We start from the raw sequence: 27,378 nt of genomic DNA on the forward strand, positions 1-27,378 counted from the left end.
GTAAAGTGGGAGAAATCAGAATTTAATTACTCCCAAAGAGAAGGGCTTATATGCATAGTCATTTTCCAATATGCAAAGAGCAAAAAGAACTAAAATAATATTAGTCTTAAAGATGAGGGCTTAGGTGAAAAAAAATCAGATTGGGTGAAAACAAATATAACGCTTTTAATACCAAGAGGAGGACTTATATGCAAATAAACAGAAGGATAACTGAAATATAAATAGTCCAATGACGAGGTCTCATATGAAAAATAACATGGTGGTTTTGCGAGAAGCAGAAGGACCACAGTATAATTACTTACAAGAACGAGGGCTCAATTGCAAACAAACACGATGAGTTATCTGATTGGGCATTGCACAGGCCCAGGCTCAACCATTAAGTCTAATAGAAAACCCAAGACCAGGAGATGGCCCATCAACCCATTATTCTCAGAGAGAGAGGAGAGAGAGACGACGGCGACGGCGACGACGACGACGACGATGGTGGGAGATTGCGCAGGGCGTTCGAGAGCGAAACCCTATTCCTCTTTCCCGATTTCTTGTTCTTGAGTTCTTGATGGATGGGATCGATCGGTTCTACGGTATATTGCGGAATCCATGGAAGCCCGTGATGGGGAGAGGGCCGGGAGCCGTCTTCGTCAACCTGGTCGTGAAACCGGACAAGAAGCTCAATCAAGGAGGACGTCGCCAAACCCTAATCTTCTTTCCCGATTTCTTGTTCTTGAGTTCTTGATGGGTGGGTTCCATCGGTTCTACGGTACATTGCAGAATCCATGGAAGCACGTGCTGGGGACGCGGCCGGGGCTCGTCTTCGTCAACCAGTTCGTAAAACCGGACGAGACGCTCGACAAGGCCATGGCCACCGACTTCGGTCCGTTTCTTGCACCTGTCCCGTCCCCTTTTAGCCTTCTTTCTCCGATTAATTCACTGGCTTGAAGCGTCGAATCTGAAAACCTAATTGTAGATTCCACCGGAGTGTTCCTGATGGCAGTTTCAGGCGTAAATCGGTGGGTGGCTGAGCACGGCGCAAAGTTGCTTTGGAGATCTTATCGATCGATTCTTGGAATTGCTGATGAAGTCACTCGAGTTAATCGAGGTTCGTTTCGCAAATTCCTGTTCTATAGTATTACAAACAATGTGTTATGCACGGTAAAAGATTGGAAGATTAATGCTTGTAGTAGTTCTCAACCAAAACAACTCATCATCATCGTCATCTAATTCCTCATCAGAATGTTTAGACTGCAGTTTTCTTTCCAGAGCCCGCCCTGTGAATCTTCAGCGAAATGCGGAGCAGCCGATCCGAGACGTGCCGCGAGCTGGGCCGCTCGGCGGGAGTCGTCCTGGTGCATTGCAAGGCCACATCCAGCACATCGTACATGGACGACTCCCCGTGCGATGCCAGCAGCCTCAGAGCAGGATCCAGCAACTCCTCCCGCTCCGCCACCGACGACGAAGACGCCGACGCAACTCGAGACTGCACCCACCTCACCATATCCATGTCTCCTCCGAAGGTACGATCCGTCGGCATCAACCCGCTCACTAGCTCCATGAGAACTATTCCCATGCTATACACATCGCTCTTCTCTGTCGCCTTCAGGGAGTACGCATATTCTGCACATATAGCAGCAATGGAAGTTTAGTCGATGCAACAGTGACCGTGGTGGCCAGGTATTCGACAAAATACCTGGAGCCATGTAGCCATATGATCCGGCGAAGCAGGAGCCAGTCTCGGTGCCGTCCGTGACCGCCTTGGCCAGCCCGAAGTCTCCGAGATGCGCCTCCATGTCGCCGTCCAGCAGCACATTGCTGGACTTGATGTCCCTGTGAACGATCCTCGGAACGCAGTCATGGTGCAGGTACTCCACTCCTTTGGCGAGGCCGATCGCAATCTTCAACCTGGCCTCCCAATTCAGCTCTCGCTTCCTCTTCTGGCTCACTCCCGGCTTGTGCAGCCAATCCCACAAGCTGCCATTCTCCATGTACTCGTAGACCAACAGATGCTCCCCGTCGTTGCTGCTGAGGAACCCCAGCAGCTTCACAAAGTGCCGGTGCCTGATCCGGCCTAGTATTTTCACCTCTCTCACGAAGCTCTTGTCCTGCAACAGAGATTCCCTGTGCTGGTGCAGAATCTTCTTCACGGCCACTGTCTCGCCGGACGGCAATTCGGCTCTGTAGACGGTGCCCGACCCGCCTGAGCCGATGACGAACTCGTCGCTCAGGTTGCACGTTGCTTCCATGATTGCGTCCCATTTTAGCTCCCGCCTCCGGGACGCCTTCATGATCAGTTCTCTGTGAGCCTGCGAAGTACTCCTCGAGGAGTACGTGCAATTGACCTCAATCGTTCTCTTCGTACACCACCTTCTGATCCATATCACCGCGGCGATCAGGAGGAGAATGATCACCAGCGTCACGGAGGCAGAGATCGCGGCTACAGCCGCAGAGCTTGACGTGGAGCGGTGGTGGGCGGACCGCGCAACGCCGCACGGTGGGAGAGGATACCCGCAGAGTGCAAGGTTGGCGGCGAAGGACTGCGGCGGCCAGCGGGCGAATCGCTCATCCAGTTGCCCCTGCAGATCGTTGTGCGAGAGGTCGAGCTCCACCAAGCTGCTCATTTCACCTATTTGTCGCGGCACCTCTCCCGCCAGCGAATTGTGTGAGAGGTTGAGATCTTCGAGCTTAGCAAGCGACGCGAGGGACGATGGAATCTCACCACTGAGGTCGTTGAAGCTGAGGTCCAACGCACTCTGTAGCTCCTGCAGTTGTCCGAGCTCCATCAGGATCGGCCCCGAGAACAGATTGTGCGACAACCGGAGCTCATAAAGCTTGCTTAGCCTCCCTATGGAAGCAGGGATTCCTCCAGAAAGCTGGTTGCGAGCAAAGTCGAGTACATTCAGAGACGCAAGCTTGCCGACTTCGCTCGGGAGCGAACCATTCAATGAGTTATCATCGAGAGACAGCTTCAGTAGCTTGGAGCAATTGAAGAGCTCGATAGGAAGAGGCCCAAAGAATCTGTTCGAAGAGAGCTTGAGCTCCCCCAGCTGCGGCAAGCTTCCGACCCACGTCGGGATGACTCCAGTGAGCTGGTTATTGTTCAGAACAATGTGGGTGAGATTCTTGCATGACGCCAGTTCCTCCGGTATCACTCCGGTCAGCGAATTGCTCGACAGATCCAAAAGCGAGAGAGCGCCGATTTCTCCGAGCATCGGCGGGATCTCCCCAACCAGCCTGTTACTCCCGAGTCGAATCCTCTCGAGCGCCGGCGAGTTCCCCAGCTGCGCCGGAATCTCGAGGTTGAATGAGTTGTTGGTGAGATCGAACGACAGGAGCGAGCTCGATCCGCATAGCGGGAGGATGCTTCCGTTGAACCGGTTGTTGGACAGGTTCACTCTGGTGATATTCCGGCAATCGAACATCTCTTCCGGGATGCTTCCTTCGAGCGAATTGTTGTACAGCATGAGCTGCTGGAGCGATTGCAGGAGACCTAAGGTCGCAGGAATCCCGCCAGAGAGCCGGTTGTCGGCCAAGTCGAGAATCGTGAGCTGCCGGCACCTTCCTAATGACGCGGGGATCTCACCGGAGAGGTCGTTCTGCCTCAGGTGCACGAAACTCAGCTGCTCCAGCCGCCCGATCGACGCCGGAATGCTGCCGGAAAACTGGTTCCCGTAGAAGTCGATCATTTGCAAGCTCGAACAGTTCCCGATCGCCGGCGGGATCTCGCCGGACAGCTGGTTCTCGTAGAGATAAAGTATCTGAAGCTGCTGCAACTTGCCGATCTCCTCCGGCAGTCCGCCTCGCAACTCATTGTGGTAGAGAGCCAGCGTCTGAAGGTTGCTGAGGTTGCCGAATTCGCTAGGAATCGAACCCCAGAGGCTGTTGTTATTGAGCAAGAGATCAGTAAGATTGGCAAGCTCGCCGAGTTCGACGGGGATCGCGCCGGTGAAGCTGTTGTTCGCCAAATCCAATTGCGTCAAGGACCGGCATTGGACTATGCTGGCTGGAATTCGACCGGTGAAGTTGTTGCCAGACAGGAACAAGTGCTCTAATTTCGTCGCATTCAGGCAGAGGTTCTCCGGCAGGTGGCCAGAGAGCTTATTGTTGGACAAGACTAGATAATTGAGTTCATTGAGTTGTCCGAGCTCAGCCGGGAGCTCGCCTTCGAGCTGGTTCATCGACAAGTCCAGATTGCGAAGGCCGGATAGTTTGCCGAGAGAACTTGGAATGGTCCCTTCGAGCTGGTTGGACATCAGGTTGAGGTAGGTGAGTTGGCTCAGCTCGCCGAGTTGACTCGGTATTTCTCCCCCGAGCAAATTGTCGGCCAGGTTTAGGATCTGGAGATTATCCAAATTGCCGACCTCCGGAGGGATAGAGCCCTCTAGCTGGTTCTGTTGGAGGACCAGGTTGTGGAGCTGAGTCAGCCGGCCGAGTCGACTCGGAATGGGGCCGGAGAGGTTGCAGAGGGCCAGGGCGAGGGTGGTCAGGTTCCGAAGGTCGCCGAACGAGCCCGGAATCGGCCCGGACAGGCCTGGGTTATCGCCGAGCCGGACGACTCGGAGGCCGGAGAGCGAGCCGAGTGAAGGGGGCATCGTGCCCGAGAGGCGGTTGGAATAGAGGAAGAGTGTGGTCAGAGCGGAAAGCCTGGCGAGCTGGCTCGGGATGGTACCTGTGAGGCGATTGGTGGAGAGGTCGAGGGTGGCGAGTCGGCTCAGCCGGCCGATGGAAGGGGAGAGGGAGCCGGCCAAGGACGAGGAGGAGAGGTTGAGCGCCACCACCGCGGAGTCCAGGTTGCAGGTGACACCAGTCCAAGAGCAGTGGTCCGGGTTATCCGAGCTCCAGTCGTCGAGCACCTGCCGCAGGTCCTCCGTGAACGATTTCTTCACCTCCAGAAGAACTTCCATGTCCACCGAGTCCAAGTGCCGGCCAAGAGCCAAAGGGGGCACGAAAGAGATGACGACCACCAGGAGAACAACCAGCATCATCCTCTGGTACTTATCCATCTCTACACTTTAGTTACTGTCGTTATCTGAATAGAGCACTGATAGCAGCAGTAGTGGTAAGAAGAAGAAGAAGAAGAGGAGGAAGAAGAGTAGAGGAGGATGTTGGCGAGACTCATGCATGCATGCATGCATGGGATCAGGAATGCTGAGTGCCTGACAGGGGTGTTTCGAGTTGTTATTGTCCTGTGGAGTTCTGCGTTGGGCTGCGTGTAGTTTGGGGAAATGGAGAGATTAAAGAGGAGAGAGAGATGGGTCTTGTGAGGCAACCTTAGCAAATGGCCTTTTGGGACTTTTCATCGGAGATAGACAGAGAGAGAGAGAGAGAGACCTGCGGCGATGGCAAGGGAACACAGAAGCTGGGGTTTGGGAGGAGACGAGGGGGTGGTGTCATCAAATCGGAGGGTAAGGTTGATGGAGCGTGTGGGGTTGGCTTCGTGGGTTGGGTTTGGAAAAGGAAGCAGTTGGGGCTCCATCAATAGGACATGTTGACACCGCATTCACTTGTTGTGTTAGTTTTGCGACCGAATCTGCCTCCCAAGAGATCCAACTCATCCTATGTGGCTGCCTCACGGACATGCTCTGTGCGGGGCCCCCCAAGAGAGGAGATATCTGAGAGAAGGGATAGGAAACGGACCGTCGTCGGTACACAACATCTATCATCTTCTGGTTCTAAAGAAAGACCTGCATGTTGAGGTTACATTTCCAAATGAAGAGATATATTTCAACACAAGCACATACCTGTGCCGGTAGTCACAGCAGCTTAATTCCTCCATACCAACATGCTCATGATTTCTACTCCATACAACCTGCACCAGTTTCACGCTTTCAATCTCACCAATTATTATTATTGGTTTACCGAGTTTGCTATCCTGCCGCCCAACAGTTGACTCTCATCAAAGAAATGGAATGACATGTTAGATTCCAGAACTCATCCGTCCGATTAAACCCCCTTCCTCCTCATCCTCCTGCCTTTACCACACTGCCTCCTTTGCATCATCATCCACCTTGCCTCCTGCAGCTAGAACTCTTAGGTCCTACGGACTATGGGCAGGTCCTGATGATGTTGTGGTGATGCAGCAGCATCTCAGAAACTTGTCGCCTTTACTCGATGTTTATGCAGCTGTTGTTGATTCTTTAACAACTCGGAAGAATGGCATTTAGGGTCACGGGGTTGATCAAACCACCCAGTCAGTGCCCTAGTCAATTCTTCTGCGTTATTCCTGTTCCTTTGCGTGTCTGCTTCTCTCTCTCTCTCTTGCAAACTAATAGGGCATCGGAACATAATCACCAAACCCAGCTGTCTTTTAGTGCCCACTCTTTCTCCTCTAGTGGAGAAGCAGGAGAAATGCAGCAACGACTCAATTAGTGATTGCTGCAATATAATATGGCCATGATCTCTATTCATGCGTGTGATAGGACATGGAGGATTGGATAAGGAGCTCTTATGGTGGGGGAGTAGTCTTCTAAATTCTACATGACTTTGGTGGTCATTAAGCCTCCTACTATTTGGTAAACCACCCCTCTTTGGCTCCCCCCCCTAAGTTTCTTTTGTGCTTGCTTTCTCAATGATTTGAGCCCCTTTCGTGTTCAACGAGTTGCTCTTCCTAGTCTTGCTCTATCATGTAGAGAATTGTTGAGGATATGGCCTTTGGGCAAAATGCCTTCCATGATATGATCATATGAACAAGAAAGAGAGAGAGAGAGAGAGGTCTTACCACCAGCTGCCATCGCTGGCAAAATCTGAACAGTGACACTTGGACTAACACCTTTTGTGCATGACACATGACATCCTAACTAGTTTCATCCCTGCTGATTTGGAACTTAAGAATACGGGCATCCTGCATCTACTACAGATTGTTTAGTCAATAATTGCTTAGATCGCTTGCATTTAGTAAAAGCAATGAACAGCTTAGACATCTTACATGACCAAAGGACAACGAGAAGGATGGCACTGAGGTCAACATGCTACCTCACCAGATTTGGCTCTTTCTCATCTCAACGCGGTCAGTGAGACATCACGTTGTAACGTCGTAAGGACGTAGAATATGCTTCTGCCTCCGGGAAGACATTCTATTGCAATGTCTCAACGATCTTATCTGTCGTTTGTCTGAGGGGGTGGGAAAAGAAAAAAACAAGCAGAAATATAGCCTTGAGGAATTAATATGTATGTATGATCGGGTAGAGCACCAAAGTTATTGTTTTCTCACTTCTAGTTACACATGGACCCAACAGTTTTAACTCCGACTGCGTCTTCAATGTCCGACGCAGCAGGACAAGCTTTAGTTCAGTGATGGCGAGGAACAAGACGAGAAACTCGGCGAGTCACATGTGAACTCGGCACACATTATTATTGGGCAGGAAGCAGGCTTTTGTGGTTTGATGTCACCGCTACCTTTGGCTCACGGTATGAGCCATGGCAAAGCATGGCCGACCTCCATTGCGAGTCACATGAGGCCATGAAAAGAGTCTGCACAATCTTGACTTCAAATGCTGGTGGTGGTTGGCTCCTTTGAGACGCGACAAAAACAACTGTGGGTGGCTCGTTCCTTCTTCATTCACTGAGTAGATAAATTGAAGGAGTTTCAGCTTTCTCGTCTCTTGTTTGGACACTTGGGCTCAGCAACTTGGTGCATTTCTTGTCTCTTGTTTTCATCCCTTGTGCACTTCTTGGTGCCTAGAATAAAGCATACATAATATTACTACAACAAGAACAACAATAACAATAATAATAATTCACATTTTCCTTATACTTGCCATTATTCATCCACACCAAATACTTGCCATGATCACCATAGCGGTCTGCATACGATACACCAACGACCATAATGCTTACATGAACCTTTCAAACTTTACTTTGCTCAACCACATTATTCGGTTTACATGTTTCTTATTAGAGTTTTTAGCTGATAAAACCCACAAAGCAATTAAGCAAATAATGCAAGTATAATGTCCATTATATAGCAAGCTAAAAGAACACAACAAATCCTTCGCGTAATGTGCAAGACCCATAGAATAACCTTCAAACCTTCCAGAGAGAGAGAGAGAGACTATCAAGTTTCAACATATTCTCGTTTCAAACTATAAATCAATTTAACAAGATCAGTATAACAGTATATTCGATATGCATATGGTGGGTTACACTTCACTGCAATGAGCCGCAAACAAAAATAAAAAATGGGAAGAACTTAGAACAGAGCTAATACAACAGTTGCTTCTCATATGTCCACCCCTCCCTTACCCCCCCCCTCCCCCCATCCCAACCACCAACGAGAGCCAACAAGGAGCACAATAGAAAAATAATGTGATGGCTCTATGCCTTAATTTCCACGCGTAATTATGGAAGAAATACCTCCAATTTTCTTTTCCTATCCCCAAAAAAGCGTAAAAAAAGAATGGCTACAAACTAGCGGAGCATGTACATGTTGAGTACCTCAATATAACACTAGGAGATAGTAAAGACGGTTCAACAATTCCATCATTCTCAACATCAGAGAAGCTTGCTGGTCCGACGCTTCGCTGGACCTCCAGGGAAGAGCTTCATTATCCAACCCAACACTCTCTCAACCACCTAAAAGAAAGATGCTCTGTTAAGGGAACTTTGATGGCCAATTTATCAACAAAAGAAACGATTGTTTTATCAAAGATGACAACACACACACACAAAAGAATTAAGTCGACTAGTTTGTAATATGAAATTGGATAAGCAATGGAGAACTTGAACAATTAAAGGAAGCAACATCGGTGATTAGCAGTACCTCATCACCCTCATCAGCATATTCCATCGTTTCATGTGTGCTATGCATATCAATTGGTTTTGCCAAGACATTCTCGTTAGCCATTCTTTGAGAGGTCAAGAGTTCTAACCTCTGTGTTTGCGCCTCAAGTTTCTGGGACAAATCTTTGTTCAAATCCTTCAGCAATCATGGCAAAAGGACAAAAAACACATTAATCATTGGAAAGGAAGAAAATGGTCAACTGTTGCATAACAGACTCTCCAAGTGATGAAATTCATCGATCCATAATGATTGCTACCAATCAATAGTGCAAACAAAATTAAGAAAATTTGCAGATACAAAACCCCAAAAGCATCCAGCAATTTTTTGTATTTCATCATCTGAACAAGCATTTGCATGTTGTCACTCGAATAAATCCATGCATTGTCCCCCTCCGAAAATGCATGAGCAAACCTTGTGATTTGGATCTGGGTTGGGTTGGATGCTCTTTCCTAAACCCATAATTCAACAAATAGTATATATAATAATCAACACTACAAGAAGCATCATGAGCCTAAGCATGATACGAGGTCAAGTTCATTTTATAATTCTTCAACTATGGACAGTTACAAGACTGCCACTCAATCCTTCAAGAAATTAATGAGATTCTTGCCAGATTTTGTTATATTTGGTTTGAAGTTCTACGTATTATAATTTATTAGGAGAGTCCAATAGCAGTGTTTACAAAACTATATGTTGACTAAGACTTGTTGGTACTAATTGCTTTGCAGTATTCATTGTCACACTGGAAATGTGTCATCAGACTATTTCAGTTAAGCACCTTTCTGAAAAACTAACTGCATTAGTCGTCACAAATCACCAAATCTTTTGTTTGTCATATGAAATCATCATTACCTTGAGTTTGGAACAATTTGATGACTCAATTCTCAATGCTTGTACCAGCTCTTCCTTCTCCACTGCTAACTGAAATTTATAAATCTCTCCATTTAGTATATCAAACGAGAGAAGAGTTAAAAAAAAATTACATAGATTGGATTCTGCCCATGTGCAGTTATTTTATAAAAAGAAACATGTAGGAAGAATAGTTATAATGAAGTCCAACCTCAGATATCAAAGCCTTGATGTTCTCAATCATTCTGAGCTGGTCTTGTGGCAGATCAATGTGTGCATCTGGAAGATCCATTCTTCTATCATCAAGGAAAGAGGCTGTGACAGTAGACAGAGCTGCAGATGGTCCGACATCTTGCATTGCATTTATGCCACTGTTCATCATTGTTCCTTGAGCATTGTTCTCATTATCTTTGACATCTGGAGGACCAAACTACATATGTTTAAAAAAATCTTGAAGCAACTTGTATGACTAAAAGAAGAAGATATTTCCTAAAGGTCCACAATTAGGTCAAGTTTAACTACTAACAAATTTAAAGGATGATTCTTCAGTCATTTTGTCTACCCCGTTAAGAAATTTTTCAATCTTGATTCAACACCTCTGACAAACCATAAAGGACTATTTTCATTGTCATTTCTTCTACTTTACCATGAAGAAAATCTGCTTCCAGCATCTAACACATGCTAAGAAAAACCTCAAAACACAAGCATAAGATTTTGTGGATTAAGCCTATTTGAGGACAGCATAAAAAAAAATGTAGCACATTTATAGGTAGAGTAGTTCAAATTGTGTACCCAGAATATGAAAGCCAGCATCATATTCTAAGAAGTACAAACATAATCATAAATTACAGTATTTAATGCTTTGTTATCCTACTCACTACATTAGGAGTATCAGTAAAAAAAGGGCAATTTTCCTAGAAAATACTCACATTTTGAAAATTTCCCTACCAGTATCCCCATTTTGACTTTTTTTTTTCCAAACAATACCCCTAATTCAAAAAATATCAAAACTATCCCTCCTCCACGAACCCTCCTTGCCCGCCACCCGCCCTCTCCTCCTCTCCCACTGCCCGTCTTTCACCCTCCTCCTCTCCCCTTCTTCCCCACCACCCACCCTCTCCTCCTCCTCCCATCCTCAAATTGGCAGCGGCAGTGGTGGCAGAAGCGGAGGCAACAGTGGAGGTGGAAGAGGGGCAGTTTGGATAGTTTTTGAATTATGAGGTATTATTTGAAAAAATCAAAATGGGGGTACTGTTTGGGAAATACCCAAAATGTGGATATTTTCTAGGGAAATCGTCCTTAAAAAAAAAAATCTCAACTGGTGGATTTTACATTGATTATTCATTATGCCAAGAAACCATAATGTATTGCCAGCCAACCATATCTATTTCATGGAACAGTTTATATCATAAGAATCAACCTAACGAACAGCATAAAGTTCATACCTAAATCATCTGTGGATGTAGATGCATCTTGTTTAATAGAAGAAATTTCCGTTGTATGCTTAGTTTTTCCATCTGTTGATGCCTTTCGTAGCATAGACTGCAACACTTTCTTCTCTGTTTAATGCAAGCACAATAAGAAATAGATTTCATTTATAACATGTAAATGAGCTTGAATAAGAGATTTCATGACAACAGGCCATGTAAATAAACAAAACATTAAAGAAAATGTGCATATTTCTACACAAAGAAGAACATAAATATGTAAAGACAATATTTGGAAGCCAACGTTGCAACAGATTAGCACCAAATGTTTCTAGCAACTTTCAACAAAAGGCCCAAGGTTTCATATCCAAAAAATTTTAATTTCTTTTTTATACCAGTTTCAACAATCGGTTGGATCAGTACGGGTACGAGTACAACAGCACTAAAATCAAGATATAGACCATGATGAGGGTAATTTCAGTTGGCCAAAAACAAACCAGTTATTTTGTTCTGAATCTGTCTTCTGGCCAAAAGTGTGGCACTCAGCAAAAGCTCCACTCATGACAAAGATTGTGTTATATAAGGCTTGATATTCTCCATGGTAAAGGTCATCTTAGATTATTAGTACCAGTTGGTGTTCAAGGGGAGTGTCCTGGAGAGCTGACATAGAAAATTGGTACATGAATCTCTCTCTCTCTCTCTCTCTCTCTCTCTCATATTTTCTCTGAATACCAATATTTCTGCACCAACTCATCTTCTGAAATTTGGGGAATCAGCAAACTAAAGTGTGAATGTGCATGCTAAATCTGCAAGACGTAGTTAAGGAAAAATAACAGAAGGAATAAGGAACTTAGCCATAATGCATATTACAACAGAGAGGAGTGTTGATGGGTCAGTTCAAGTTAAGAAAGAAAACTAAGGACCTATAAAGCTGACACAAACCTAAGCAGATTCACTAATGGGTCAAGATATCTTGATCAGGGCTGATCCACACTGGGTGAGATCAGGTTATATAGGATTAGGTAGACCAGTTTAACGAGTTGAGATATTTTTCACTTCGTATTTCCTGAAGAGCATAAAAAATGGATAGGTCAGTTCAAGTTGAACATTACTTTCAAGATAGCATAAACTTAACTCAAGCTGGACCCCACCCACCTATGGGTAAAAATTCTTAAAAGACACCCAACACGATCCCAAGAGAGCATCTTAGATGACTTGGATCCAGTTACAATCAGGTTAAAATATCATACCTTCTTGTAGATTACTAGTAAATCTAGGACTACATAGATGAAGAGATATCATACCTTCTTGTAGGGCATCAACAGTAGACTGAAAATCTTGGCGCTCTTTCTCTAGAACAGAAACTTTACGCCTGTATAGATGAATGAATACTCATAAGCTACCTAGCGTACCATGATGGTAATGAAGAATGTCATGAAACCAGGTACATTCACTATTTAAAGCAGAAAAAATCTTGAATCTTCAGCCCTCTTTCATTACTTTTTTTCCAGGAAGAAAAGTAGCATATTCCCTCTTTCCTAGATTGTTACAGAATACACTATGAAGAGTATATTAGGACTTCACATCTTTTCTAGAATTATACAGAAACAATTTTCAATTTTTTTCTTATAAATTGAAATAACAATCAGTCTTTTGTTTAGAAATATGATAAATTAAGCTTACTCATAAATCTCATATTTAGCTAAAAAGTAATAAGTGAGCCAAAAAAAAGAAAGCCCTTAATTTTCTTATTGTCGATTTTTATGATGTTAAAAAAGTACAAGTGCAAAGACAAATATAGTCATATTGTTTAAATGCTTTAGCAAGACAATAAGAAAATTAGCAATACCAAATTGAAGGTTTAGAAATTAGACACAATCTTGCAGAAATATTTTATCAGAAATAGGAACAGATTCAAGGAAACACAAATCAGTGCCATACAGCCTTGGTACTTTAATGACAAAAAACATAATAATATGAACAACACAAGACTTCATATCGCCTTTCATTAACCATCACATGAAATGCTTCTTAAAGAAGATGGACACTACACAGTTAAATGTTTGAACATATCACATGCATTGTTTATAAATTAGGCACTTTTATAGACTCATACTTAATTAGAGGAGTACAAGAAACTTTAGCATTGAATATGATACAATAATTGCCTTTGTATTCTGATTTTTCACATCTGTTCCAAGATAACTGCTCACTCATCTGACTCATATCAAATCAACATCTCATAAATCAGAATTTGACTACGAGGTTGATAATCAGCAAAAATGAATAAATAAATAAATCGAACAAAAGCTGAACTTACTTGAATGATGTAATCTCAGAATTCAAGTTCTCCAATTGCTTTTCCAGCTTTAGCTCGTTTGACCTCAATCTTAGTGCCTATTTAATGTTTATGTTTATACCATAAATAGATTAGCGAAATAAGTTGATGATACCAATGAATGTATATAAGTGTTTGGAAAAAAACAACACTAGCAATGATTTTACTCATCAAATAAAGGCTAGAAAGAAAAGGAAAATAGATGACATAGTAAGTTATTCTGGAATATGTAATACAGGGAATGACCAGTCACAGCCTTCTTAACAAAATTAACAAAAAATGTCATAGAACTCAATCTTATATGATTTTTTTCATTTGTTTACTTAATACGATAATACATGTCAATCAACAATCGAAAAGGCATGGTGCCACTCGTAATGCCTGATAAATCCTTTAAACTAATCTATGTAACCAAATTGAATTTCTTTCACAAAAATACAGATCAGCTCCATATCTAGCACATACTAGAAATCCTAACAAATGTAAGTCACTTGAACATGAATTTTCTAGATTTATTAAACCTAATGATAAAACTGGTCGAACCATTTTAAAAACGTAAGATTTTGACTTGGCACAACATCTTAATCCAAGAGAAACCATATCTTAATCCAAAAGAAACTATATGAACGACATTACACAAAAAAAGGAGACAATGAATGTTGTTTGGTGAGAAAATTTGGAAGTGACAAAATTTGAAGTGTCTGGTGTGCACAATTTTATACCCTTTGAAAAGCAAAAGTTCGACATAGCTCAACATTTTAACACTAAAAAAATCGTATGAACATTATTTCATAAAGAAACGCGATAGTTGTAAATCTCAACCGAAAGTGGAAGTTCACACGATTTTCGCTGATTTTCATCACACCATTTCAAACACAAAATTTCGATTTGGCACATTTTAAAACTAGAGAACTTGTATGAAGGTCATTCTATGAAAAAAAATGTTTGTTTCATATGAGACTAAATTAGGGTATCATAGTCTCTCATTTTAAGGTTTGATGTGCTCACCAAAGCTTAAAGTCGAACTTGTAGCCAAAAATCAAACCTAATAAGCGGAATACAAGTTCCAACCAACTGATAGTTCTATGTCACGATATGCCCCTACTCTCATCAGCAATTAACCCTCTCATACTTGTTCCTCTTCACCATGCCTAATACTACATGATTGTAACACACACACTAACTTGGTAGGTCTAAAATCACATGATTCATACTGTTTAAGCTCAATGTAGAACTAAATTGAGCTTTCACAATCTGCCTCACTCAAGACCTAACATTCTCATCAAGACCCAAGTTTGAATACATAATAGATGGCATGTGAGGTCCAGCCCAACTGCTCCCTGATGTGTCTCTAGTTTTTTGTATGGCCAATTTTTTCTAGTTTGAGTTCCTCACTATTCAATTACCATAAACCAACTTGTTTTCAGTCTTGAGGACCATGTTGTCCATATGCTTAAGCTCATATTATAGAAGTAGGATCATCTAGCCTATATACAATCACATTCATCTTTCCACTTCTACTTTGGGGATTAAACAGGAGCATCACATATTATGCTAAAGAAATATGTCGGAAGCCTCATTCCCACAAGTTGTCATTAATTAGTTGCTCACTGAGCACATATATGAAACTAGAAAATTTGTTGGATGTGTTTGAAGCATGCAACTTTTTCATAAAAAAAGGTTTGATTTATATCAACAAACACTTGATCAAAATCATACAATCAAAACATAAAATATAAGACTAGTTTTTTACTTGATTGTTGCACTTTACCCTTTAAATCATGAAATTCGATATCTGAAAATGCATTTCCACTATCTAGTCTAATTTTAAGATCGCCTTCTTGTCCAACACAAATGAAGCAAAAGGAAAGAAAAGATAAGGGTAAAGAAAAGAAGTGAGGATGGAAAAAGGTGAAGACATCTTGTGGTACATAGGACTTAATGGGAAACGACAATACAACTAATATTGAACAAATATCGTAAGGAGCATATATTGCAATGGTGCTACAAGCCCTTAAACGTAGGCTTCCTCGACACTTGAGTAAAGACACCAAAAGATCTTTATTCCAGGGATTATCATATTGATGATACCAAGATGTACGAGAAAATACATACCAATTCTACCCAAGTCTCAACACAAGGTCTCACATCATGATAAAAAACAACACACTTAAAAATGTGATTAGCTTGTGCTTATTTTCATAGGGTCCATGACATACTGTGTTAATTTCTATTCCTAAAAGATATTGGTTTGCACATGTTTCACTGAATAACAATAGGAAACTCACTTTAAGACTTTTTTCCCACCGAAAATGAAGATATATGATAAAAATATTATTAGTGGTATGTCCTCCTTATTGTTCTTGTCAAACATGAATTTACAACATAAAATATGAAAAAATAAATAAATTTGTTTCCAGATTAGTATATATTGGAAACAAGATTAGACAAGGTCAACCAGGCCAAATCACATATCAAGTTTCATAAATAAGCCAAACAAATATAAGAAAATTTTAATGAAAGAAAATGATGATTTTATGAAGTTTAATAAACACGTGTTGAGAATATGATCATTGAAAGGTACTTTGTCAAAAGAAACAAACCCAAGGGGAAAGCTCCCCTTTGGTGAACCAATTTAGGGATGAAGACACCAAACACGAGAGAGTGCCTGCAAGACCAAGGTTTGATGTACCAAAGCATACTGCTCTGGATGGGCAATACGTACCTGTCCAACAGAGGATCAGTGTAGCTCGATGCATACCATACTGACAACTGGTCGATACATTGGTACAAACCGATAATGCGAACTATGTGCAAGACCACAAGTGTCCTCAAATAATTGACACTGATCGAGTTCAATTGGGATCTAGCTTATTAGTATTACAACTCTAGGTCCGCAAACTATAATATTTTCAGGAAATTGTTATTTTAATTAGCAAATGTGCAAATTCACGATAGCTTAACTATATTGATATTGTGACTTCACACACGACACCAATCTGAAACAATGAACACTTCAAAAACCCTAAACAATCTCACCACAACACTGATAGTAGAGATGATAGAGAAAATACTGCCAGTCAAAGTGCATATTGTCACCAAAAAGATCACAAGGCATATTTTATCCACATGAAAAGATTCTCGTGGTCTTTCCTCAAGTTTCTTTGAGAATATGGAAAGATAAAGCTAATACTAACAGTCTAACACATGACTTGTCAAATAGTTACTATGCCCCCTCAATATTTGGTGGTAAATGGCAAATGAACCATTTGCAGCCACATACATATATGTGTGGCCACCTGTGCAACCTTTGTATGCATGAAAACGCAGCCAGATATATCTGTGGAAGCACCATGCAGTTTGCATAAGCATAACATATGGTCACGTATTTGGTTTATGTTTCCTCCTCATTGCTACCATTTCTACTGTCATATTATCTTTAAAAGTATAAAACATGGCCAATGATAATTTAACACTGATATTATGACTTATCACTTTAATAATGCTTTAGAGAACATAAAAATATCACTAGGAGCTTTTGTTTGATCATTGCACTATCTATTTATCTTTACAATGTTTAACTGTTTGCTCTTCTTAATTATGATTTTTATTTTTTTATGCCTCATATTGGAGCTGTCGCATATCATGGCTCCCTTGCAGAACATTGTTCCTCAATTGCTCACAGTAACTAATGTTCTGACATTTGTGAATAAGAATCTGTTACAACGAATGAAGAAATGAAGAACATAAAAAAAAAAAAAAGCCTTAGTATCATGGTTATTGCTCTTTTGCAGTCTTAAGTGATTAGAATTTCAGTCACAAAAGTAGCTTCTTTGCTTGTAAAGCAAGGCTACATGCAGAAAACCTCCTTGACGCCGCATTAGTGGAAGCTGTGTGCACCGTCATCATTTTTATGAAAATGACTTCTTTGCTTACCAGGAAAGTCTGCAATGAGATAATTAATTTATTAACTTTGTTGAGCTGTAACTATTGGTCTAAAATGTTTAAACCTAAATTAATGGGAATAAATTCATCAATCCCTAACAAGTCAATTTAAGCATTTACCCACTTCTGAAATGGGACTAAACTGGGGTGTTATACACTATACTTTGAACCTGCCCAACCTGCATATTTGCAGGAACTTTATGCACTGGATCACCCTTAAGACTAAGTAAAAAAGCACAAAAGATCTTGTTCACATTAAAAGATGTTTAAAGTTCTTATATCTTTCATTGCTCTTTAGGAACCTAAAACCAACAAAAAAAAATCCACATATGTACATGTTGACAAATGGATTATGCAGTATCATACATCATAGGATTAAAAAAAAAAATTGACGTTAGATAAACTAAGCAATCAATGTCTGACTGTCAGATTAATTCAAGGCAACAAAAAACCAAATCTGAATTCTAGAATCACACGTTCAACCTGCTTTACATGAATAGAAAAAGGAAATGTTGAAAACAAATCAAGCTGTAGAAACATCCTCTACATTAAAAGAAGTATCTCTTTGGAAAAGATATCAAGATTCTAAACAATGTTGTCTTGATTAAGAAGTCAAGTTAATATAATCAATTCTTAGATCAGCACTAAAGTAACAAACAATCAGCTACCTTCTCTTCTAAGCTAATAACTTCAGATGCAAGTAGTTTGGCTCTTTCATCAGCAGCATTGCATTCCAGCTGCGCATTTGTATACTCCAACTTAACAGACTCGAAAGCAAGCTGTTAACATTCAAAGTCGATAATAATGTGAACACAATTTGCTAATACCATCCAATATATACCACAGTTGTAACAAGTTATATCACATGTAATAGAAACCACGACTAGTATAAGTGGTAGCCACATGACCAGTTTGAATTTGCATACATGTCAGTGCAGAATCTAAATTTTAAAAATGCTAAAAAATATATAGATTTATCTTGCTAACAGAGACTTCACTTCATGACATTTATCACCAACATCCCAATTCCTAGGTGACGACATGCTATGCAAAATTTTCTGCAATTTAATAAATGAACTAATAATAAACTGTTCACAGCTGTTTGTTCGATATTGGAATCTCGAACTGCAAGCAGGTCCAATGTCTCTCAACCCAAACTCATGAGGAAGCGAGACAGAAACTATCTGAATATCTGCAATACAACTATTTTATAAATGGCCCTGAAGAAAACTGAGGCACCTAACAACTCTACATTAAGAGGAAAAAAGAAAGGCCAACCTGCATCACTTTGGATTGGTGATGAACTTCGATTCAGGTTCAATTAAACATGTTTTCAGTTTAACCTTTTGTTCTCTTTTTGTAATAATTGTAGTACTTAAAAGTGGGTTTTCGTAAAACAAATCAGAAGTTGATGTGGATTACCACATCAAGGATTACAATATTTTACCATAGTATTGTATATATCCCTGGCTGGACCAATACATACTTCCCGGTACTAGTGTGCCAGCAGATGGTATACCAATATGTACTGAAGAGGAAGAAGAGGAAGAAAGAAGCAGAGGAAGGAAGAAGAGGAGGCGATGGAGGAAGAGGAAGGAAGAAGGGAGGCAGTAGAGGAAGGAAGAAAAGAAAAGAAGACGAGGGCACGGTAGAGGAAGAGAAGAGAAGAAGAGCAGGAGGACGAAGCATGGAGGAGGATGTGATGTAAGAGGAAGGAAAAAGTGGAAATGGTGAAGGAAGAGGAGAAGGAATATGAGGAGAAGGGGAGGAAGCATACCCTACATCAACGATGCATGATGGGTGGCAAGGAGGTAGGTAACAGTAAACGGCAGTGGTTGGCTCGTGATTTCATGCTCCACACATACAGAGAAGAGGGCCTTCAGTAGTGGGGGAACAGGAGGAGAAAGAGTGGGAAGCATACCCAAGGTCAATGATGTGCAGTGTGGGGGAGGTGGACAGTGATGTATGACAGTGGTTGGTTCGTGATTTCAGGCTCTGTGCATATAGAGAAGAGGGCTAATGAAAATGAGCCCTATTTGAAGCAAAAGTTATTATAGCAGGGCTGTCCAAAATAGAGGTGGTAAGTATCTTAGTTCGGGCTTGGATCGGTAAATACAGATAGATACGAGTCAACCCAAGTGAAATTGCAATTACTATACCACATGGCAACATCTCCAATGCTACTTTAGCTTTCTTAGATGGCTCAAGGAGAAAAAAGAAAGCCAATGAGGTAAAAAGTGAAAGAAATCATTTTTTGATATTGACTTAAGATTACAAATCTTGCATCTCTACAAAAATAATTCATCATTCTACAAAGATAAAAGTCTATTGAAGATAAAAGTCTATTGATCTGATACATTTAAAAAAAAAAACAATTTGTCAATAAAAATCTGTAAAATTAACTTCTCCAAACTTTTTTGTGATTTCCTTTCTTCTTAAATCACTAACAGAAAGTTTTAAAAAGGGAAAAGGAATGGTAACTAAGACATTGAATAATAAATGAGAATGAACAACTATGTATGAGAGTGGTTTGAGGGCACAATCTTCCTCTCAAAGTAAATTATGAGGGCTTGGAGCGAATTTAAGAAATTTATTGATTCCTTATCGCGCTATCCTCTCTCCTTAATTATCGTACCATTTAAAAGTCTCCATTACATTATCCTTAAAGCTCTAAGATTCTTGTTGTCATATACTTCACTTGACCATACATGATACACAAAACCCCAAACTACTGAGAACCTAATAGCTACACGACACTAGAAACTAGTGGATTAGCCTCATGATTAAGTAAAGCTAGTCAAGAAGAGCAGCATTGTTGTCTTTGTTTCTTCTCAAGCCTGGTATGTATTTAAATTTCAATAATTATGTTTTCGTTCTTTGAATTGATTTTCCTATTAATCAGGCATGTGTTAATCAACTCCTCCCTCTTTAGTTTGTCCCTTTTGTTTTCCACCAACACTATTCCTAATACCTTAATCGTTAGTACCCTTCAGGTTGTCCTACGTCAAACCCCTTCCAGCAAAAGTTTGGAAATCATATATAATTGAACTTTGTTTAAGTTTAAACTGCTGAATATAAGTTGTTTTATCATCAGCAAAGGAATGACTAAACAATCTACATGCTAACAGTATGCTGAAAGAAGTAAACAAAAGATACATCATGCACCTAAGGTAAAAGGACTAACCATTTGAGCCTTGATCTCCTCCTGCAACCTTTCCATGTCAGATTTTAACTGATTAACTACTTTCCCCTGAGGCAACAAGCCAAATGTCAGGCTTGGATTAAAAATGTCTTTTGCAAAACCAATACTCTCACACAAACAGCTTTGACATTAGCATACAGAGAAATTGCCAATCCATGGTCAAAGAGCACACCTGTTGGTTAAAGCTATCAGTTAATGATGAATTCTCTGCAGCTAAGGACTCTGCTAGTGTTTGAGCTGTCTGTAAAGCCCGTTGCAACGAGAATTTTTCTTTAGTTAAATCCTCAATATGCTGTAAGACAGAAAATATGACTGCTGAGAAGTGAACATTAACTATTTTCATACAGAAAAATTAATAGAAACAGATTTAATGATGGCAAATTCATTTATAATTACTGTAAAAATTTCAAAAGCAAAATAACATAAGGATCCTAATTGAGTTAGCTATATAACTATGACAATCACATTGTACCAAATAAGTAACAAGCACCACAAAAAAATTTTATGATCAAGTAAAGTTTTAAGACCTATGATATATTCCCATCAGAATAGTACAAACAAAGCAACTGCAATTAAAACATGCTTGATCAAGTTAATGGGGAAAAAAACCTATGCTTTCTACTGGATCAACCAGTGCTATGCTTTTTTTTTTCTAAAACCTAATAGCTTGAATGAAATTTAAAATTATTTTTAATAAAATTTTGAGTGAGAATTTCGCTTCCAGTTTACTAGGATCTTTTTTCCTTTGTGGAAGTCCTTAATCAGAAAAGTTGTGACTTCTGTGGTCAATAGAGCCATGGAAATAACAAGACGTTGTCTCCCTCACTTCTTGGCATCAGCAATATGTACTATTTCAATAGAACAACAAGACAAAAACTGCCTTGTAAAGGGTATACCCCAAATTACCCCAAATCAAAGTGGTAACATACACAATATTAATGCATGTTGATACTTGTCCATCTAAACATTCCTTATCTCAAGTATATTCCTGACTTCATCCGCATGCACCATCCAGGAGACACTGATCCATAGAACAATTCAATATAAACTTATCAATTATACTATGAGGTCTACCATCATCACATGAAGATACAACTTTGAAAATTTTATAGAGTGGAGTTTTGTTGCTGTTGAGACTTCATATATTGTGTATAAAAATTAGGAAAACATGTATTATTTGAAATTGTGTATGATGCATTGTCACTGACTTGATTCACTCCTAAGTTACCATAATATGTTTCTATCGAGATGTCATGTTCATAAATATGTTAACATGGTTCTATTATATTTACAGTCATAAAACCAACCTAGATATTATGAATGATAACAACATGTATCACAGATGATAGTTGATACATCACTATTCAAAATTATCAAACCAATAGAAACTGAAAAATAAAATGATCATAATATTGCTAAAATTATGAGTTCATCTTTCTTCATTAAAATCAACGTCAAGTTATGATCATCTTAAGACTAATTTTTTATTGTAACACCACATAAGGTGGCAGATAAAGGATTTTTAATTGATAACCATACCTTTCATATTCTTTTAAAAAAATTAAATCATGTTTTTCTTAAAAAAGCCTTAGTCAAAATAGGATAGAAAATATATTATCTTTAGAATAGGATTATCAAGATAATGTCTACGAATGGAATCAAATAACCTGCTCCAAAGAAGCAAAATCTTCGTCTTTTTTCAAAGATGGAAACTCATGATCCCTCTGGATATCTTGATCTGTTGCTCTCTGCTTCGGCTGTTGCTCCTCATCAAAGAATCCGATAGTGCTAAAAGATGATTGCTTTTCTCTAGTGGAATCAAGAGTTGTCAACCTAAGTGACTGTTCCATGGAGTTATCTGCAGATGGCTGCTGCAGGGAAGCTGATAACTGAGCCTCTGTGTTCTGGAATTTTGAATTGTCAAGTGATACAGGTGTAACAATACTATCAGGGTCGCCATGTGAAACGTTAGATATTGAAGAAACTCTGGGCACACCAAGTGAGTCGAGAAATGATGGACGTGATCGACCAAATGTGGTTCCATAGCTAGTCACAGGAAAAGTTTCACCAGAGGATCTTCCAAAACCAGAACTGAAGCCTGCAGAAAAAGATTCTGGTGCACGCCAAGTTGAATTGTCAACATTAAGGCGACGACTAATGGCATCAGCTATCCTCCCTCCCGCACTAGCAGTACCATGATTATCTTTGTTGCTGATTTGAAAAGGTTTCTCCACTGCATAAGCAGACAATTATTTTGTTAAGAACTGAAGCCCTGAATATAAATATAATTCATAGCAAAATGATGCTCTAACAGGCGTGATGGAAAGTTGGAACTTAATTACCATCATATATCTTGGTTGATGCACTAGGATAACCCAAGGTGTGCATTGCAGAAATACTTTCCGACTTTTCAGGAAGAGTGCTCATATTATAAGCACCTGACACATCCCTATCATGCATGTGACTTGTGGAAGAAACTCTGTTCTCGAAATCACCTGATTCAACATTATGCAAATGAAACCCTGGACCATGGATATTCCCATCAATATATGGCTTTGTGATATCTGGATCAAAAGCAATATGCTGATCTGCTTTAAAACCATCAGCTGATCCAACCTTTGATTCCTCGTTACCACTAAGCTCATTTTTCTCTCTCCAGTGGTCATAATAACCATTAGCCGATTCAGAAAAAGTTGAGCTGTCAGGTAATCTGAGGACTTTATCCTTAACAGCTTCTTGCTCTGAATTACCATGTGATATATGATTGTTATAGTTCCAGGCAGTAGAATTAACAGGCATCCTAGTTGACAAATCAACATCGCTGTTTTGGGAAGAATTAACTGCTTTATCTTCATAGGATATCACAACCCCAGAAGTTTTGACAACATTTGTGCCACCTGTACCTGAAGAATCATCTTCCTTATGCTGATTAGTTTTAGAAGAATTTTCATATTGGTCTACATCAGTTGATTGCAAGTGTCCAACAGATGCAACCTGTTTAGCAGCTTTTTTCTTCCGGAACTCCTCCAACTGTTAAAAACGAATAAATAACTCACATCAGAAGTTAGTTCCATTAAAACTCTCACCCAGCAAAAAGTAAAAAACATAAAGGGCACCTGAAAGAGTTAAACCATAGAGTATGCCAGCTGTAACCTTGGAAGATTGTGCAAAGCATCACACATGCAATGCAGACATATATACACACAGAAACGTGATATGTATGCTAAGCATCAAGTCGGTGTATATCTTAAGTTTGTAATACTGCCCGGAACAGTTTGGTATATGTGGTATTTATCGGTCCGACAGCCTACCTATACGCAGACCAGGGTAAACTGGACAGTAGGCCCCGTACAGGACCTGTACCACCTAGTACAAGGCTTGTACTAGACAGTGACTTATTTCTTTTTTTTTCTTTTTTTCAGGCTTTTTTATAAACTCGGTGTGTATCAATGTACTGACACATGGCACACCAATACTAATCAGACCATTCCTAGCCACCAGAATGGTCTTGTACCCAAAATTAAAAACCTCATCTTAGATTTTCATATTTGTTAATGTATTACCTACAAGAATTCAAATTGCAATAACATGTTGATGTAAAACAATGGTTCTCGGCTTCCACCCTCTAGGAAACAATAAATGTTTTAATTGATATTTTTCCCACAATCTTTCATATTGCTTCTCCTATTCTAGCATTAGGCCATCTAGTCCCCCCCCTTCTCAACAACCATTGACCTTGGAATTTGTTGTGGTTTCTGACATCTCATAGTTATGCGACCGTACCATTCAAAATTAAAATTAAAATCCTTGGTTTGGACCACATGGATCCATGAGCTTTGATCAATAAGGCATGTTTAGTCACAGAGAAGAAGATGCAATGAAGTCGTGTTGGATATAGAGATGGGGTATTGAAAAAGACTATGCTAGGGCAGCAATTGGGAGAGACAAGGGTGGCCATAAGGCAGCATAGAAAAGGACAGAAGCACTTTGATACTGACTACCATTGATCAAATCAAAGGACAAAGAGAAAGCAGAACAAGAAGATAACGCAAAACAGAGCATAGAAAAATCTTGGTTAAAAACTATCGGAGAAAATGTTAAAATGCAATGAGCTCTATTTTCTTCCAAATGTCAAAGAAAAATCAACAATGTTTGTTTCCTTTCAACAATGTAAAAAGAGTATAATATTCTGCTAGCTTGAGAGGAGTCTGGATAGTATCTGATTAGCTTGCAAAAAACCTTGCAAGTTGACTAATTCATACTAAAGAGACCATCAAAGGGAGTCATGTGATCCTCGAAAATATCCTCCTATTGAGGTCCAATGAACTTGTGAATTAGCTCAAGAGTTTTAATGATGCCAAAGTATATGGAGTCAATTTATGGTATGCAAGTAACACCACTTTTCATGTTGGTTAGTAAATGTCACATGCAAGACCAAATGTTTCAAAAGTTTCAAAGAAAATACAAAACATCCTTTTGTTTTTATCCTTTTCTTTCTCCTTTTGAGTACTAAAACCCAAGAAAAAAAGAACCCAGTTTAAAGTATTAACTCCCAAACCAAAATGCAAAGTATGATTTACAATTCCATTACTCTCCAACCAATAAATCTTATATCAGACAACCTAAAACAAAAAAGGGAAAAAAAAAAAGATAACCGCAAAGAACTTGGATATGCATAGAGGTATGAGAAAATAAAATGACATAAGAAATATTGGAAAAAAAAAAGAAAGGAGCTCAAAAAGATAAGAAGTCCATATTGCAAGAAGGGATCTAACAGAATACAAAAATTACTTGCAAATCATTTTGCTTTCATCACCTTCTTCTATTAGTTGGTCACAGATTCTCTTATGGAAATGTAAACTTCCTATTAGTTGAAGTAGATCAGCCTTTAAAAGATAAGAAGTTAGATCTTGCACGCAACTTCTAACAGTGAGATAGGATGCATCAATAGGCATCTAGCTTTGCCAAAGAGGCATGCACTTTTTTGCTTTCATTTTTTTTCATAGGTATAGTACAATAAAAAATGAGAAGTAACTTTTTTAAAAATAATTAGTTAATTTTCTTAAAAGCTTGTCCAAAAAAAAAATTGCAATAAAACATCAAAGAAAAGTATGGTTTGACTCCTCCATCTAATTAAAAGAATAATCTCACAACCTAAATTTTATAGAATAACAGAAAAAGACACAACATAATTGTATATTAGGTATTACACATTCACAATGATATGCACATTTTTAAAGAACATCCAACAAAATTTTCAATCAACAAACAAACCAAAAGCGATTAACCTCAACCAAGCAATGGCTTAATGTATGTGCACATCAACTGAAGAACATTTCTTCTGAACATATAGGAAAGTCCTTTTCCCTATCCTTAGACAAGAAATGCACTGTCATTCTGAAGGGCTTCCCTCTTAGACCTTAAGCTGCTTCCATGAATTCAAAAAGATCGGTCTCGCCTGTGAACTATGCTAACAACGATTTGACAAGATTCTTGTTAAAAGCACCAAGTAAACTAAATGATCAAAGAATACCTTGACAAGTTGAAGGTTTCTTGAGATACAAAAAAAATTCCTAATAAAAAGATGACAAGGTCTCAAATAAGATTCCTCTAGTAAACTAAATGATCAAATAATACCTTGACAAGTTGAAGGTTTCTTGATATACAAAAAATACCTGATAAAAAGATTACAAGGTTTCAAACAAGATTCCTGTACACGAAATACCCTAATTTTAATTTTAAAGATGACAGGTTGAAGGTTTCTTGATACACTAAATGATAAAAAAAAAACCCAATTTCCAATTTCTTGAAACTGGATCTCGCAAACAAACATCCAAAACATCAACCAAGACAGCCGCAAACAATACCTTCTTCTTGCCCAATTCGAGGTGCCCTTGCTTGCGCGATGAGGCTACTGAATTGGACATGACCTTCACGGAAGCCATCGAGAAAACCCTACCTCCTCCCTTTTTATCCACCTAGAATGCCCAATTCCGGTGTCCGCCGGGACCAGGACGAGAAGAAAAAATATTGTTTTGAGGAGGAGGAGCGAGGAGCTTCAAAGTATCGGATCTCCAGAGGGATCACACGAATCGAAGAAATGGAATCATGCGATCACGGAAGGATCGAGGCAACGAGCTCTCTGAGATCGGCGAAGGGTTGAGGAGGGAAGCGGATTTGGGAGAGCGTCTTTGTTTACAGATCTCTCCGATCTCCTCTCTCTCTCTCGCTCTCGCGTTTTGCTTACTATTTTTACCTCTTTTCTCGTCTGTTGGGGAGGTGGGTAGGGTCGGCTTAGACTACGATGCCGGACCGAACCGGTTCGGTTCGGTTTGGTTTTCGGCGTCGGCGGACCAAATCAGGGCTTTAAGACACAAGGATGGGCCGAAAATAGATACCAGCGGTCTGATTAGTTCTCAAAATCTACCGAAACCGTTTAAATCAGATTCAATTACTCTTTAATTGGGTTTGAGACAAATAATTAGTATTTAATATATGAAATGAGTCTGATTTGTATTCAAATTTATATAATCTGTATAAAAAATACTTTCTAATTATATTTGAGATAAGTTAGGAAAGAAAAATGAAATACTCGATAGCATGGTTCGTCTTATCGATTCATACCATTGTATCGATCGACTATCGGTATGATATATACCAATGTATTGATATATAGTACGATAGGATATACCGAGAGACTAATATATATTGTCCATATTGATCTCCTATTAGATCGGTACGTACCCCTATATCAAACGGTACACCGTGATACGATGAACCTTGTTTGATATATCAGCCTGATTAGTACCTTAATCCATCTAACCTATTTAAATTGAATTTAAGGTTT

The 27,378-nt window shown here is 39.9% G+C and overlaps 2 protein-coding genes and 1 long non-coding RNA gene across 5 annotated transcripts; 1 reads left to right on the plus strand and 2 right to left on the minus strand.

Moving 5' to 3' along the window:
- The first annotated feature begins 444 nt into the window (after nt 1-444).
- Nucleotides 445-7,646, plus strand: LOC135592909 (uncharacterized). Of its 2 annotated transcripts, none has more exons than XR_010479291.1 (5): nt 445-871; nt 965-1,096; nt 1,239-1,511; nt 1,598-4,982; nt 7,263-7,646. It is a non-coding gene; the product is annotated as an uncharacterized LOC135592909 (long non-coding RNA). The 2 variants fall into 2 exon arrangements; XR_010479292.1 differs by having other exon boundaries at nt 7,266-7,646.
- On the minus strand, nt 1,090-5,395 carry LOC103997637 (LRR receptor-like serine/threonine-protein kinase GSO1). Its single transcript, XM_009418924.3, has 2 exons — nt 1,685-5,395; nt 1,090-1,611 (listed from the first exon to the last, which is right to left on the minus strand). Exons 1-2 carry the CDS (start codon nt 4,992-4,994, stop codon nt 1,235-1,237), a joined length of 3,687 nt encoding a protein of 1,228 aa, XP_009417199.2. The 5' UTR covers nt 4,995-5,395; the 3' UTR covers nt 1,090-1,234.
- LOC135583021 (protein BLISTER-like) lies at nt 7,144-26,786 on the minus strand. 2 transcript variants are annotated; one of them, XR_010479289.1, is made up of 14 exons: nt 26,399-26,786; nt 22,874-23,561; nt 22,199-22,764; nt 20,704-20,823; nt 20,514-20,579; nt 17,998-18,108; nt 13,367-13,443; nt 12,351-12,418; nt 11,065-11,178; nt 9,831-10,036; nt 9,623-9,691; nt 8,750-8,905; nt 8,425-8,562; nt 7,144-7,668 (listed from the first exon to the last, which is right to left on the minus strand). XR_010479289.1 is itself a non-coding variant. In XM_009418926.3 (13 exons), the coding sequence occupies exons 1-13, from the start codon at nt 26,474-26,476 to the stop codon at nt 8,482-8,484; spliced, it is 2,400 nt and encodes a 799-aa protein (XP_009417201.2). In that variant the 5' UTR covers nt 26,477-26,786; the 3' UTR covers nt 8,066-8,481. The 2 variants fall into 2 exon arrangements, 1 of the variants encoding a protein (XP_009417201.2); XM_009418926.3 differs by lacking the exon at nt 7,144-7,668 and having other exon boundaries at nt 8,066-8,562.
- Between the last annotated feature and the right edge of the window lie 592 nt (nt 26,787-27,378).

Source organism: Musa acuminata, chromosome BXJ1-9, assembly GCF_036884655.1.
Source record: "Musa acuminata AAA Group cultivar baxijiao chromosome BXJ1-9, Cavendish_Baxijiao_AAA, whole genome shotgun sequence".
In the NCBI taxonomy this organism is placed as follows: domain Eukaryota; kingdom Viridiplantae; phylum Streptophyta; class Magnoliopsida; order Zingiberales; family Musaceae; genus Musa; species Musa acuminata.

Excerpts from the sequence above, each read along its gene's own strand:
- LOC103997637 (XM_009418924.3), bottom strand. The coding sequence starts at position 4,994 with ATGGATAAGTACCAGAGGATGATGCTGGTTGTTCTCCTGGTGGTCGTC. Across the intron at positions 1,612-1,684 it reads ATATGGCTACATGGCTCCAG|AATATGCGTACTCCCTGAAG; the intron begins GTATTTTGTCGA and ends CTATATGTGCAG.
- LOC135583021 (XM_009418926.3), bottom strand. The coding sequence starts at position 26,476 with ATGGCTTCCGTGAAGGTCATGTCCAATTCAGTAGCCTCATCGCGCAAG. Across the intron at positions 23,562-26,398 it reads TCGAATTGGGCAAGAAGAAG|TTGGAGGAGTTCCGGAAGAA; the intron begins GTATTGTTTGCG and ends CGTTTTTAACAG. Across the intron at positions 18,109-20,513 it reads AGGAGATCAAGGCTCAAATG|CTTGCTTTCGAGTCTGTTAA; the intron begins GTTAGTCCTTTT and ends GAATGTTAACAG.